General features: G+C 59.8%; 1 protein-coding gene across 12 annotated transcripts in view; it reads left to right on the forward strand.

Moving 5' to 3' along the window:
• Positions 1-15,324, forward strand: part of Mcf2l (MCF.2 cell line derived transforming sequence like) — a 74,908-nt gene that overhangs the window by 27,527 nt on the left and 32,057 nt on the right. For 11 of the 12 annotated variants that reach the window (XM_010619940.2, XM_033760981.1, XM_010619939.3 and 8 more), the window contains exons 2-4: positions 7,586-7,669; positions 8,959-9,073; positions 14,370-14,460. In XM_010619940.2, the coding sequence (XP_010618242.1) occupies positions 7,586-7,669; positions 8,959-9,073; positions 14,370-14,460 (290 nt within the window). Of the gene's footprint in view, positions 1-7,585; positions 7,670-8,958; positions 9,074-13,851; positions 14,063-14,369; positions 14,461-15,324 lie in introns of those variants that run through there. The other variant, XM_010619947.3, reaches the window with a different exon arrangement.

Consider the following 15,324-nt stretch of genomic DNA (forward strand, 5'->3'; position numbering starts at 1 on the left):
ATGTGTCTCATGGGCTCCTTCCCAAAGCCAGCAGGAGAGCAGAAAGGCCTGGCAGATGCTGGAGTTGTGTTGACCTCCCCAAGTTCTCCTGTTTCTATGTTGACGAATAATTATTTCAAAAAGGAACGCAAAAGAAAAAGCCACCCGAGAAATCACTTTCATTTCTAAGCAGCTTTGGGCTCTTCGTGTGTGTGTGTGTGTGTGTGTGTGCTCACTCGCATGCATGTGTGCACACATATGATATGCACATGATGTGTGAAGAGGTGACACGCATGTGCATGTGGTGTGCATGTGTGTGCATGTGATGTGTAAGACCCATGTGATGTGTGTGATGTGTGATGTATTGTGCATGGGACGTGTAAGTGTTATGTGCACATGATGTGTACGCACAGGCTGTGCATGTGGTAAGAGTGTGGATGAGTGTGTATGCACACAATGCATCTTAGTGTGTGCATATAGTATTGCATGTGCTGTGTGTGTCCTGTGTGCACCATGTGATACGTGTGTGATGTGTGAGGGTCACGTGACATGTGTGTGCATGGATATGTGTGTCACACTTGAGCCATCCCATACCTGTTCTGTATATCGGCAGCCGTGCTTTCCCTGAGCATCACATTGCAGAATCCAGGGCCCCATGGGGGTACCCTGAAAGCAGCACAGGCGTCTGGGGTGTGCAGGGTGCCTGGGCCAGCCTGGCCGTGTTGTCCCCGACTACTGTGGTGTTTGCCAGCCAGTCTGAGCTCCTGAAGGGAACTGAGTGTGGCCTGCAGTGCTCAGTTGAGTCTGTGGTTAGCGCCAGGCCCTCCCAGTGCCTCCGGCCTCCAGTGTGACATGGTGGGATAGGGCCTCCCAAGATGGTTCCCTAAGCTGCTTGCCTCCTGACTGATGGCTGAGCTCTCTGAGGCCGGCTCAGGCCTCCAGCAGCCTGGGCCACTGCCCCAGTGGGCCCCACACCCTCGTTTCTGGATCTGGCCTCCCCTGGCAAACTGCCCTTGCCCCCGTGGGCATCTGCTCCCCTCTAGGAGCACTCTGGGCCGAAGTTGAGACCTGCGGGCAGGGCTCTCCTCAGAGGGTCAAGTGCAAACGTGGCACTGGAGGGCTGGGCCTGGCTCCTCCTAATTGGGTCCCGGAGGAGACACTCAGGGAAGCATGGAGCCGGGGGACACAGTGCCCTGGGGCCTTGAACAAAACAACTCCTGTGCAAGAGGCCAGCGCTTTCCTCGGTGATGCAGGGCCTTGAGGGGCTGGGCTGAGTTCCCAGGCTCCTCACGGTGTGTGGGACCCAGAGAGGCAGGATCTGGGACCTGGCTTTGCCTGGGTCCCCACAGGCCAGAGGGTGCTATCTCTGCCACTGAGGATGCCGTGGAGAGATGCCCACCAACCAGTGCTTGGCGAGTGCGACACATCCAGCGCCGAGCCCGGGCAGCAGTGGTCCCTGAACGGGAGCTGTTCATGACAGTCACAGGCACCGCTGACCCCCCACGGAGCAGGCAGGACTGGTGTCCACACGGGTGCTCGGGCCCCTCACCCCGTGGTTCTCCCACGCGGTACCTGCACACCTGCGCATCTCCCACCTGTGCACCCACACCCTTGCGCACCTGCATACCCGCCCATCGGCCCCATCCGCCCGCACTCCTGCTTGTTCCTCCAGCCATAGTTTTCGTGGGACAAGGCAAACCCCACAGACTCCCCAGGCCCATCCGACCTGCACAGTGAAGCCCCATGTGGTAGCATCTGGCACACTCAGCCCAGGTGCCCCGCTGGTGGGAAGGCTCAGCTCGTGTCCCCCTGGCAGTGCTCAGGCGCAGGTGTCCTTGGGACCCACTTGGATGTGAGGAGCACGGTCACGAGACTGCCGTCTCCACGTGGCTCCTGGGTCTCTCTTCCCCTCTGCTGCTTGTTCTCCCTCTTCTGGTGTTGTGTTGCTCCCCTGCCTCCGCGGAGCCCCTCCTCTGCTGCCCCACATTCCTGGGTTTCTGGCTGTGCCTAGTGGCCCTGCGTTCTGTGCAGGTGTCTGTGGCCTTGCCTGTGTCCCCGTCCCAGACCAGCTCGGACCTGCTGCCAGACATGCTGCCATGCAGAAGCAGGGAGGTCGCCTCGGGCAGTGGCCACAGCCCCCAGGTCTGTGCCGAGCGGCTCTGAACCCGCGGGGTGCAGCTGGCCAGGGCCCCAGAGCCCACAGCTGGGCTCAGCCTAGAAGCCTGCCCTTGCAGGTGATGGCCCGGCCCTGTGCTCGGATCTGATGGGTGTCCTGATGTCGGGCTTGGGGGTGGGTGCCCCGTGACCGACGGCTCTGCTCAGCTTGGTCCTCCCTGACCTGGTCACCCTGGTGGCATGGGCAGGAGCCCCACGGCCATCTCTTGGCCTGTCCATCCTTGCTGCAGGCATGGGTGGCCCCCATCAAGCCTGGTCTCGCTGCTGTCCCTGCACGTGGCTGCTGATGTATCCCCTCTGTCCCCTCTGCCGGGCAGCTCTGCTCAGCTAGCATCAGGGCAGGGAGAAGGTGTGCCTCAGGGCTTCAGGGGACACAGGGACCAGGGATGGAGACGGGGGGTGGAGCTCTCCGGGACCTTGGGGTGACCTGACACCGAAGACCCTCGGGGTCTGGGCCACGTGGATGCTCCTTCAGGGTCCCAGTAGGCCTTGCCACTTGCCTGCTCAGCTGCCCCTCGTGCAGTGAACACCCTGAGCAGCTGTGCACAGGGCCCTCCCTGCATGGTATGGGGGAGCAGGCAAAGATGGGGGTGGTGTAAAGCTGGAGGGGAAGTGATGGGACCTCATGGCTATGACCCCTAGCGTCAGGCGAGCAGGACACCATGCCATGAGACAGGCAAGAATGCAAGGGGGCTGAGGTCCCCTGAAGCCCCGGAGGGTGTGTGCCTTGTCCTCCTGTCTGTGTTCCCCGGGCAGCAGCTCAGGCACCTTTCTGCTTCACACCTGTCATTCAGACATTTGTCACATTTGAAATTGGAACTGAGGACCCGGGATTTAGCTCAGCGGTTCTGCCGCCTGCCTCGCAAGCACAAGGTCCCGAGTTCAATCCCTGGTACCAAAAAGAAAAAGAAAATAAGAAAGAAATTGGAACTGAGACTTGCTGGGATGTTAATTTACACAAGGTAACCATAACATAAGAAGCCTTTCTTCTATTCTTTTAGGGGAATCAGATTCAGGGCCTTTGTGCTAAGCTGCATGTCCAGCTCTTTCTTATTTTTTATTTTGAGATGGGCTTTGCTAAGTCACCAAGTTGCCAAGGCTGGGCTTAACTTTGTGATCCTCCTGCCTCAGCCTCCCAGATGCTGGGATAAAGGTGTGGGCATGCTTGGCTGAGGAGTGTTTGTCAGTGAGAAGTCAGCAGTCAGAACAAGAGACCCCAAGGGCCGCTTCACCCCATGCGAGGCCCTGAGGTCGCCTGGGCACTAGTTGGTGCCAGACGCCCCACTGTAGAAATGGTCCGGTGTCAGGAGGCCCAAGAGCCTAGCTGGGTTGATGCTTTGAAAACACAAAACTCAAAGTCGGACTTCAGTGCTGAGGGCCTGGTTGTCTGCTGGACGCTGCCTCCGATGACCTGTGCAGCCTTGTCCTGCAGGTGCTTTGTTTGAGGAGCATGGGCGGCAGGGAGCCTGAGACTTCTCACTGGCCCACGATGACCATGCCTCAAGGGCTCTCAAGGAGCTGCTCGTGGCTGCGCCTGACAAGGGCAGAGGGCGATGGAGGCGGCCTGGCCGGCGTCCACCCGGCCACCACTCAGAGGCAAGGCCTGACACCACCTGACCCCGTCGGACCTGGCGGGGTCCCGGGCACAGAGCTGCCTGCCAGGGGACGTCATGGAAGGACCCGTGGAGCCGCGGGGCCCAAGTCGCCCATAGAAAGCCAAGCTGGAGCAGCTGTCCCCTGCCGCCAGCCCAGCGTGGGGCCGGCTGCTGCCCTGCACAGCACAGCAGCTGGGCTGTGGCCCTCAGGTGGGGACTGCCTCCTGCTGGGTCGGATTCCGACCCCGTCTGGTGAATCCGCTCTCCCTCCCCCCGCCGTGCTTCGTGTTCTGGGGCATGCATGAGAGGCTGAGCCGACGGGAGCTGGCCCGCTGTGCCTGCCCCTCAGGAGTCCCGGCTGAGCCATGGGCACCGTCCTCTGCCCCGCGGGGCTGCACTTTGAACTTCGCAGTGCTCAGGGGAAGGAGGACGTTTCTTGACTTGGTGAGTTCAGGTGCTATGTTTGTGACCAGAAATATTCACCTCAGAACAAAGAAGGCAGAGAGGCTTGGAGTTTAGGGGGATGGTTCTGCTCGAATGACCCCAGGCTGCTTCGGCACTCAGCCTGCACGGCAGTGAGTGTGCAGATGTCCCTCGACCCCACACGCGACCGGCATGGGTGCCTGTGGTGGCTCGGCTCCACCGGGGTCTGCGGTCTTAGAGCACGCGGCCTGCTCGTCTTGCCAAGTTCAGCTCCATCCCTCCTCCCCACACCCTTCCTTCTCCCAGACACCCTGTCCTTCGAGGGGACTCACAGCAGGCTTCGTGGAGCAGGTGTCTGTAGGACTGGTGATGTCATCCCGGGTGATCCTCAGCCCTGAACTCTGAATGGACACAACTGTTGCCTTTGATTGACAGTAAGCAGAGGCCCCTGGGTGCCGGAAACAGATAAGTGGAGGCGATTAGCAAACAGTGGACCATTGTGTGGCCCTGGACACCCCCCTCGGCCCCCCTTTCTTCTGGACAGGAGGGCAGAAGGAATAGAGCCAGTGCTCTGTAGACCCTCAGGGAGAACCGAGGTGGGGAAAGAGCAGGCCAGCGGGAACTCGGCGGCTTCTTCTCTTGGTGTGGATGGACCCGGCATCTTGCCTCCCTCTTGAAGAGGCTGCACAGGGCAGAGTCAGGGCTGGCCTCAGCTCCCGGCCACACAAGCCTGGAAGGAAATAGCCCCGAAGCTTGGAGGCCCTGAACTACGCCCTCGAGCCCTCTGCCCTGGGCCTCCCTTGCTCTGGGAGGTGACAGTCCTTTGTGGCAGTCACAGAGAGGGTCTCTGTGAGGCCACCTGCCCTGACGCTTAACCCCATGGATGACCACTTCCTGTCCCAATGTCTGACTGCAGGAGCCCCAGGTCCCTTCCTCCCCACCTCCTGGCCTCACACCCACAGATTAAAGGCCAGAGGGGACTGAAACCTTCCTGTTTTAAGGACTGCCTGTCACTCGTGGGCATGAATGTCAGGGACAGCAGAAGGTCACAGGAGAAGTGAAAGAAATGTCAGAGCCCCGCCCAGAGCCACACACCCAAGGCTCCAGTGTTGGCTGGGAAGCGTCCTGCTCATCAGCACCCGGGGACTGGGCACTGACCCTGCAGACACGTGTGGTCTTTGTTGGTGTGGGCGGCGGGGAGCAGGCTGGGACACCTGGCCTCTGCAGGGGAGGGAGCTGGGATCCCAGCCTGGGTGGGCAGAGGCAGCATCTCAGCTGGGACTGAGGAGGGTCAGAGTGCACACAGGACAGGACGCTGCCCAGGCACAGCCCACCAGGGCCAGGCTGAACACACTGGGCATCGGAGAAGCTCTAGACTGCAGTGCTGGAGTCAGGAGCAATCTGGATGCCTCTCAGGGGACCCAGCGCTGTGTCTACCTGTCCCCTTCCATGGGAGACAGAGGCCAGCAGGTGAGGGCACCAGGGCAGACACTGTGAGGTCCAGGCTGCACTTGGGATGCCGGCCCCTGCTCATCAGAGGACACGTGTCCCCACAGAGGTGCCTCAGAGCCTCAGAAGGGTGTCAGACCCTGCAGGATGACGCCCATGTTGGGCCCCCACACTCGCGGTGGTGCGATCTAAGGTGAAGTCATGAGGGGCTTACACACCTGGGCAGGTTTCCCAGGACCGTGGCTGGGTCCTGGTGAGCCTCGGCCTGCCCAGTGGCTCAGGGCTCACCCCCCACGTAGGCTAACCTCTGTCCCCATTCCCCCTGGCTGCAGAGGACTGGCCGGCCCGCAGCCCACGAACCTCGAAGTAGGCTTCCTGTTACAAGAAGGAACCTCTGTGTAAAATCTGCACGTCCAGCCTCTCGGCCAGGACAGATTAGTGGCCCCTCATGTAAACCCCACACAAAATGGGGAGCCCACAGGCCATAAATCACTCACCTGGAACCTTCCAGGCTTTGATAGAGCAACTATTTCAGGCCTTCGTCCCCCACGAAGGTGGCTGCTGCAGAGCCAGGTTCCAGCATCAAGCCATCCCGAGAGCTCCATCCTTACCTCTCAGCTGGGTGAGCAGAGGTGTGTGTGCTCCTCAGGCCTCAGCCGCTGCACCCCAGGCCCTCAGAAGATGGAAGGGTCCTGGGGCTGGGTAGGGTGTGCAGGTCTAAACTTGGCTCACGGCCTTGGCCTCAGTGTGGTGTTTACAGGCCCTGTCTGCAGGACTGGAAGAGCAGGATCCGAGGCCAAGGCGCCCAGATCCTATCTGGCCCCTCTGGCACTTTCTGGCAGTGGAATTTCTGATGACCGACATCCACCACTTGCAGCCCGGACTTCCAAGTGGAGAACTGGATTTTTTTTTTAAACTTTATTTTTAAATTTTTGTTTACGTATTTGTTTTTCTGAGGTGCCAGGCAAGCACTCAGCCCTGAGTAACATTCCTGGCCAGGCTGACCTTGAGCCCCTCACAGGTCCTCAGCCTGGGTCACACTGTGCAACAGAGACCCTGGTCCTAGCCAGGACTGGCTGCCACCAAGCAAGAGCACACAATTAGCCAGGGCATGGGACCAGGAAAGCCTGAGCCACCCACTGCAGCTGTGGCCATGGTACCTGCAGTCCTGTGGCACATTCAGAGCAGAGCTAGCCTGCCTGGCTCCTGTGGGCACCATCCCAGCACAGCTGGACGTGCTGCCCACTCAGCCCCAGACAATGGGTCTAGAGCTGGTGGGGACAATGGCAGGAGCCACCTGCCTGTCACTGCTGGGGTTAAGTCAGGCCTGCTGTGGCCTTGCCTCTCCAGGACATGGTGTGTGTATGGGGACTACGGGTCACAGTGGTGACAGGAACTCTGGGTGCTTGTGTATAGAGACCGTGGGTCATTGCAGTGACAGGGACCCTGGAGGCCTATGTGTGTGGGGACCGTGGGTCTCTGTGGTGACCGGGACCCTGGGCACCTGTGAGTGTGGGAACCGTGGGTCTCTGGTGACTGGGACCCTGGTGCCTGCGTGCGTGGGGGTTGGCATGGTTGAGTGTGGCAGTAGTGATGGCCGGTATCCCTGATGACGAGCAAGTCACCCATGGGCAGCAGGCTGGGCGGAGTTGCCTGGGCCTCGGGAGCATGTGGGGACGGGGACCTGTGTGTCTGTTCATCCTGTGGGAGCCCTGCTCTCTCTTGCTGTGCTGTGTCTACCTCTCTCCTCGTTCCCTGTCTTTCTCCACTCTCTTCCTCTTTTCTCCCTCCTCCCACTTTTCCACTGTCCCTTTAGACCCTTCTTGCCCTTCTCCCCCTAGCCTCTCAACCTGTGTCTGAGGAATGGAGGCGCCCCCTGCTGGCCCCTGACACCTCCACAGCTACACTGCGTGGCTGGATGTGGGCCGGCTTCCTCCCTATGACCTGTGTCTCTTTCCCTGCAGATGAGATCATGCACCAGGACCTTGTCCCACTCTGTGCTGCCGACATCCAGGAGCAGCTGAGGAAGCGCTTCGCCTACCTGTCCGGTGAGTCCAGGACCTGGCGGAGTCAGGAGATGGTTGTGGCCTGGGAGCTGGAGAGCCACATATAGCAGCCAGGTGGCTCCACACTCACTGGGCAGGGTAGGGCAACATGCTGGCCTGCATGTGTCTCAGGAAAGAGGTTACCTTTGGCTCTGGAGACCCAAGGCCGAGGGCCACGTCTGGTGATGGCTATCCTGCTGGCAGCCTGGAGATGGTACGGGGCAGCCATGTGGGACATTGAGTGTGCCCATCTGCATGTCCTGTGTTCCTCCCTCTGCTTATGAGGCTGCCAGGGCTCAGTCAGGGGCCCCGTGACCTTGTCTAACCCAGGTCTCCCCAAGGGCCCCTCTATACACCAGAGCTAGGCCGAGCTTCCACTCCTTAGGCCTTCAAGTTGGGGATCCAACCTGGCAGAAACCCAGGGACACTCACCCACGTGCCAGGAGCCCACGCAGGATGTGCCCCAGTGGGCCTGACTTAATCAGCCTAGCCCACGGAGACCAGACTCTAGGAGGGAGGGTTTGAGGAGAAGGCTTCACACCGTGGAGGACTCTGTCCTGCTGTGAAGCTTGGGGGTCACCCGGCTGCCCCCCACCAACAAGAACAGGGCCACAGGGAGCCTCTGTCCCCCATGGAGCAGGGGTGTGGTGTGTGATGCCCTCACCTGTCTCGCTGCATTGGAGCCTCCCTCAGGATGTGGGTGTGGGTGTGAAAATGCGCACACGCATGCACGTGTGTGTGTATGTGTGTGTGTGTGTACCCTGTCTGCCACTGCCTGGACAGTTTTAGGGCAGGGAGGAGGCAGGAGGCGGGGCTGTCTGTCCTAACACATCTGAGTGTGGAGAAGGGGAGGGAAGGGAGTTGGAGAAATGTGGGGGTGGCTGCCCCTGGGAAGAAGTACCAGGATACTTCGCAAATTCATCATGCTTTTCAGGACACTGAATATTTTCTTCAGTTTGCATGCATTTCTTCATACTGAAAATACAAGTCAGGTGGGGTGGTACAGGCCTGGAATCTCAGAACTCTTGGAAGCTGAGACAGGAAAGTTCATTTGAGTCCAACCGGGGGAACATAGAGACCCCATCTCACAGTAGAAAATGAAAAGGGCTGGGGATGTTCAGCCTGAAGGACCTGGACTCAGTTCCCAGTGCTTCATAAAAACACAAACAAAACCAAACAGAATTCCACAGCCTGAGGAACGCTCCTTGTACCCTGGTGCTTGGGAAAAGCAGTGGATGTTTTGGGGAGCAGGGGGTCCGAGGCCCTGCTAAGTGTTTGCTTCGTCTCTCCAGGTGGACGGGGGCAGGACGGAAGCCCAGTCATCACCTTCCCTGACTACCCCGCCTTCAGTGAGATCCCAGACAAAGAGTTCCAGAATGTCATGACCTATCTCACCAGCATCCCCAGGTAGGTGCTCCGGGCTGGGCACTTGGGGGCTTTGGGAGGTCACCCGACCCCCAGACCTCAGTGGGTGGCAGGGTGAGTTCGCCCCATGTCCTACAGCCTCCTTTAAGGACAGTAGCTGTCACATTTTCAGCCAAGCGTTGGTTTTGTCACATTAAAAAGAATTCCACTTCCCTGTTGGACCCCTCCCGTGGGAGGTGGAGATAGGTGCTCAGTGCGGCCGCGCCACCTGACCACTGCTCACGGCCATGGTGAAGCACTGGACTGGGGGAGACGGGACATGTGTAAGAGAGTGGACACTGGCCTTCTGACTGGGACGAGTGGTGTGTGGACACCTCGGGCGTGGCTGGAGGAGTGCTACCTGGCATGGTGACTCAGGGCTCTCCCTTCCTGGGAGCTGAATCTGATCTCCCAGGAGCTATAGGCCACACAAGTCCTACACGTCCAGCTCTGGAAGATGTGGCCCCGTGGCCCTCTATGCCTCGAGGAGTCTTTTCTTCCCTTCTCATGTCACTGCTTGGGATGAGCTTAGGGTCCTGGGTGCAAGAGAACCAGGGGCTATGGGGTGAGGGCATGACTGTGCAGCTCCAGGGCAGTGCACAGGCACACACAGGCCTGCAGGTCACAGGGAAGGGCACTCTGGAGCGGAAGGGTGTGGGGCCAGGGCCAGGGCTGGAGCAGCCAGATGACAGGAGACATCACACTCGGGGGAGGGACCAGCCAGGGATAGTCGGTACAGAGCTCTGGGGCCAGCTGGCCTGCTCAAGGCCAGCCCAGGAGGCAGCAGGACCACACAGGGTGGGCTGAGGACAGCTGGGGTGAGGGGCTCTAAACCCCTGTGAAGAGCCCTTTGTCCTGGGAGCTGGGAGCCAGGCGCCCCCTGACCCAAGCGGATGTGGGTGGGGAGATGGCAGAGGGGCCACAGCTCAGGGCCAGCAGAGGGGAGGTCATGGTGGCGTCTCCTGAGGATTGGGTATTTAGGGTGGCTTCAGTTCTTTGGTGTAGTTGCCTTTCCATAACTGCCCTAGTGTGATGACCCCTGAACACAATAAGAAAATAAAAGTTGCATGGGGATGGCCTTACTTCAGTTCATGTGCCAGGCTGCGTCGCTATGTTCATACTGGCCACACCCCTCGATTAGAGACAGGGTGGGCATTGTGACCCCGCATCCTTCCCAGAGCCATGGTGGCCATCACCTGTGGACGCCGTGGCCGCTGTTATGAAAGAAGTGGGTGGGGTACCGGCAGGGTCTGAGTCTGTTAGCTGCCACCCCTGGGGCTGCCGGTGGCCAAGGGGAGCTATAGGACACAAGTCCTGTGATGGGGTGGGATGGGGAGCCCCTGGGCTTCAATGGTGCGGACAGTGGTAGCCAGCAGCCTGCAGCTCTGAAGTCAGGCCCCCAGAGGAGACTCGGTCCTGTGAAAGTTGCTCCAGCCCCTCAGTTGATCCACACAGGCTCCGTTCCTCACGGGGGTCGGGGGCAGAGGGCCAGCTGCATCGGCCACACCAGGGCTGCTCCACTTCAGGGTGGCCTCATGCCTGCCCTGGGGTGCCATCCCTGGAGGTCCCGCACAGTGCAGGTCTTTGGAATTGCGCGTATTCTCTGAAGGGCAATGCACAAGGAGAAATGATCCCAGAAAGGGGAGGGGCACGAACTTCTGTAGGATCTCTTAGAAAAAGCAGAGATTTTTCCTACCAGCAAAAGTGTTGCCCCAGCATGTGTCACCTCTTCCTGTCCCACCTGCCCTGTGCGCCCCATCACACAGCACAGCTGTCTCTCCCCAGCCGTCAGTGCAGCTCCCAGCCCCACACCCACCCCAACACCTTCCCTCCAGTGCTCCTGCCCGCAACTCCCCGACCGTCCACCCTTCGCCTCTTGCCATGGGCTGAGTAGTCAGGCTCAGTGCTCCAGCAGCCAGGCCCCGGCCCCAGCTTCCCTTCTTGCTGTTTGGCCCTGAAGTATCAGCATCTCCATGCCTCAGTTTCTCCATCTGAAATGGTGGCGGTCCCTAGGAGGGGTTGTGGTTCATATCTATATGTTCCCCAAGCCTCATGCCTCCTACATGAGGCTTGGGAGGTGACTGGATCGTGGGTGTGGTGCTCATCAGTGGATTAGTGCCCTGTGAGTTTGTAGCTGTGATGCTGGGAGGAGAAGCCTGGTCAAGGAGGTGGTCCCTGGGGCGTGGCCTGGAAGGTTCCTCTCCTCCCGCTTCTCCCTTCTCTCTGCTTCCTGTCCACCATGCCCTGAGCAGCTCTCTGCCATGACCCTGTGCCCTGCTGCCCTGCCTTGAAGCGAGCCGACTGTGAAGTGAGCCAAATTAAGCCTGTCCTCTTTAAGTCTGGGTATGGAGAACCGTGTCCCAGCAGTGAGGACAGTGACAGCGGTCTCTGTGCAGGGCTCACTGCAGAGGGCTCAGAGAGGCTTGACCCCCACTGTCCCAGGACGAGAAGGTCCTCCCGCCCTCCCCACCCCGGGACTGGCTACAGGTAGCTGGATGGGTCCTGGGAAAGGTAGAGCCCAGCATCCACCCCTACTGGCGCAGACCACGCTGCTCCGTGCCCTGCTCCACCTACACCCAGGGCCAACTGCAGGCCATGGGGCCACTGGAGCCACAGGCCTTAAGGAGCCACTGGCGTTCCAAGACTGTGCTTTGTTCACTGGTCTTGGGCTCAGTGGTGAGCAGTTCATAGGAAGACCCTCCTGAGGCCACTCCAGAGGCTGTGTGGGCATCTCTGGGTGGAGCCACAAGTGCTGGGCCCTTCCTCATCACCTGCTCACCATTTCCTTCAGTGCCACCGGCAGAGCGGCCAAGGCCAACGGCTCATGCTTTCTGTCCCCTACGAAATAAGGTCCTGGCCTCACAGGGTCACCACAGTCTTGTGAACAGGGGCTCCGCAGCCACACTAGGGAGCAGAAAATCTGCCCCCAGGACAAGGAGGCCACCTGCCCTCCGTCCCGTGCCCCACCCCAGCTATAGCAGAGCAGGCAGCTCACGGGCTGAGCCCTCCTGCCCTGGGACGGCACAGCTAGCTCCCTTAGCCGAGTTCCTGGTGCAGGTTTCTGAGTTTGTTAACTTCCACCTCCTTGCGTTCTACCTGCATTCAAATTTGAGTTGTTGGTAACTTGGCTTTTCTGTAAGAAACAAACGCCGCTTTGTGACGCTGGTGGTTCAGTGGCCGTCATGATGTGAAGGCTTCTGTGTTGTGGGACTTGGAGCCCCAAGTGTTTTCTGTATGGAGAGTGAAGACCCCAGTCAGAACCCTCAGAGGGGACCGCTGCATGGCCGAGGGTGCGGGGGCCAAGGCACTCCTGGCAGCTGCGCAGAGACACAAGGTGACCAGAGTGACTCACATTGAGCAGGGCCAGGAGCTGTGGCTGTGGGGCAGGGGCCAGGGCCGGGGGCGGGGGGCAGATGTGGGCCACAGAGGTGCAGTGGTGGGGTTGGAAGCTCGCCAGGGCCTTGAGCCAGAATAGTTAGGGGTCTCAGAGTACGGAGAGACTGGAGTCTGAGGCTGCCGCCTACCACACCCAAAGCCGTTCAAATATGCGGGAGAGCCGGGGATTTAGCTCAGGGGTTCAATCCCTGGTACCAAAACAAACAACAAACCTATTGAGCCAAATATGAGGGAGAAACTGAGTCAGGCTTTGCTGCTCTGTGAATCAAGCTCAGCAGCAGTAGTGTCAGTGCTGATCTTGCACTGCTCCAGAGCTCCAAGCCAAGACACTGCTGCCACCTTCGAATGCAGAGGGCTCCAGGTGGCTGGCACTGACTGAATGGGGCACTGCAGAGGGGTGTGTCCCTCCCTCGCTGCACACACCCTGCTGCAGCTGCTGTCAGTGAGCCCTGCAGGGCCACCTGGGGGCTTCTCGCTCCCCCAGTTTGGGTGAAAGCAGGCTGCTGGCTGAGGCCCGCTCTCCTCTGTCACTAAGGGAAGCGTCAGGGCCGGCCCTGAATTGGCTACACAAAGGCAGCCCCAGCAGGTACCCAAGGGGATACACGGGAAGGCAGTTCCGTCAGCCAAGCCGCGTCCTGAGTCCAGCGCCGCTGCAGCTGCACGCAGACTCACCAGAGGGCATAGCTGGGGCCCTTGGCGGAGCACCTGTCCCTCTGGCGGCTGCATGATGCCACCTCCTCCCCACTGTGTCCGGGCTGAGCAGCAGGGTGGGATTCACCCATTGCTGTCTCGAGATAGGGAAGCTTCAGCGAAACCCTGCTCAGGGCTGCCAGAGAGGGGCTGGGCACCTGCAGCGCCAGGCCCAGGCGAACATGGGCCTCTTCTCTGGCTCCTCCTCTCCAGCCTGCCAGCAGTGGGTCTGAAACCCATGTGGAGCAGTAATAGCAGAGGGGCTACTTTGCATGAAAGCGCGCGTTCATATGTGCATTTACCCTGTGGTGCTTAGCTGTCACTGAACTAGATCCCCTGCCCAAGTGGAGCCCCTCTCTGCACATGGTGTGAGCACTGCCCGAGGGCACAGACACATGCTCTGTGGGTGGCCGTCGCGTCCTCAGACCAAGGCAGAGGTGTTTATGGTTCACCCTCATGGCGCATGGTGCTTGTCAAACGCACTGCAGAACCTGATTCTCACTGTGACCCAGAAACGGCCAGCTCAGCTCTGCCCAGAGATCGGAAATAGTGACGCCAGCACCATCCTGCATCTCCTCGCTTCTGCCAGGCATCGGTTGGCGGCAGCGGCTGCTGGCATCGTACAATTGACTTGGATGCAACAGCCTGGCGGAAGCAGCCCTCTGCGCCCACACTGTGACTCAGGCTCCTGCCGCCTGGCTGGTTACACAATGCGGGAGCACAGCTCCCTGTGACTCAGATCCCGCTGCTGCAGAGGGCGAGAGCCCACCACACTCCCGACGGATGCGTGTGAGCCTGTGGGAGCCCAGCGGGCTCACTCCCAAGCCTGCAGCGTTGGCACCCAGAGTGCTTTCCTAACACGGACGAAATGGGGACCTGAGGCGCTGGGGTGGACGTGATGTACAGGTCCTGGCCCTTGTTTTGGAGTGCAGGAGCCAGCTCCAGGGGAAGGAAGTGACCTGCTGTGTCTTGGATAAGATACCCAGGCTCGGGGAATGACGGCACTGCTGGCCTCTGAGTAGATGAAGCCAATCTCAGGCTGAATGTCACCAGCATCCCAGAGATTTCTGCCCTCCTTCGAGGACGCAGGCCCTGGACGTTACAGGGTGGGGCTGCCTGGCCTGGCAGGCACGTTCCTTGTGCAGAATGGTACGGGGAATGGAAGCCAGGCGCACCCTGCACACGCTAACTGCAAGCGTCTCTCCTGTTTCAGTCTGCAAGATGCTGGCATTGGATTCATCCTGGTCATCGACCGGAGGCAGGACAAATGGACCTCCGTGAAGGCTTCGGTCCTGCGAATAGCTGTGAGTGTTGTGCCTCCCTGCCCCACTCCCAGGGCAATGTGCTCCACGGGAGGGCTCGGCCAGAGCTGGCTGCAGGGGGCGGTCAGTGTGTGTACAGGTGTGTGGGTGTGCAGCATGTGTTCACACGTGTGTGCATGTGTGCAGCATGTGTTCTTGGGTGATTTGCTCTTGGAGACTGCTGTGATTGCACTTGCTCTGAAATCAGCACAAAGTTCTGAACAGGTAGGACGATGAGCGTAAGCCGCCTTCAGGCTAGGGTTTGGAAATTATAGGGAACAGCTTTTCTAAGCAACCCCTTCCTTTCCTACCCAGCTATTTTTCCTTCACCTTCCTTAGCATCCCCTTCAGGCACCTGGGGACCTGCATTTCCAGCTGCCTCTCTCCCACGAAGCTCACAGCTGGCTTCTGTGCTCTTTCTGCGGCAGCCTCGGGCGCTGGTGTTTTTAACTCATAGCCATCATCCCAGGGGTGAGGGCGAGGGCCAGGAAGCCCCAGGCTCATCTTGGAGGTGCGCACTCCTCCCACCGCGGAGGCGTGTGTATGTCCCAACACCCACGCTCTCTCCCCTTCCATCAGCTCCCAGCCTGGGAGGGACCAGGAGTTGGGTTGTCTGCCAGGAGGGAACCCTGGCTGTGGCAGCTCAGTGACTGGACAACTGACTCCCATGAGGGTCACCATTCTGCAGCGTGTGGGTCCCCTGCTTCTCAGGGCTGTGCCCAGGTCCAGGCTCCCAGGAGGTGCCATCACGTGTCCTCTTTGCCAGAGCTCATATCTCACGGCTGAGCCCATCAACGCCTGTCCCTGTCCCCACCTGGCACGCGCTCCCTTCACCCTCGGTTCCTGGAAGGCACGGTCGCATGAGCT

Source organism: Fukomys damarensis, unplaced genomic scaffold (genome assembly GCF_012274545.1).
Source record: "Fukomys damarensis isolate Sample0158 unplaced genomic scaffold, DMR_v1.0_HiC HiC_scaffold_6, whole genome shotgun sequence".
NCBI classification, from domain to species: domain Eukaryota; kingdom Metazoa; phylum Chordata; class Mammalia; order Rodentia; family Bathyergidae; genus Fukomys; species Fukomys damarensis.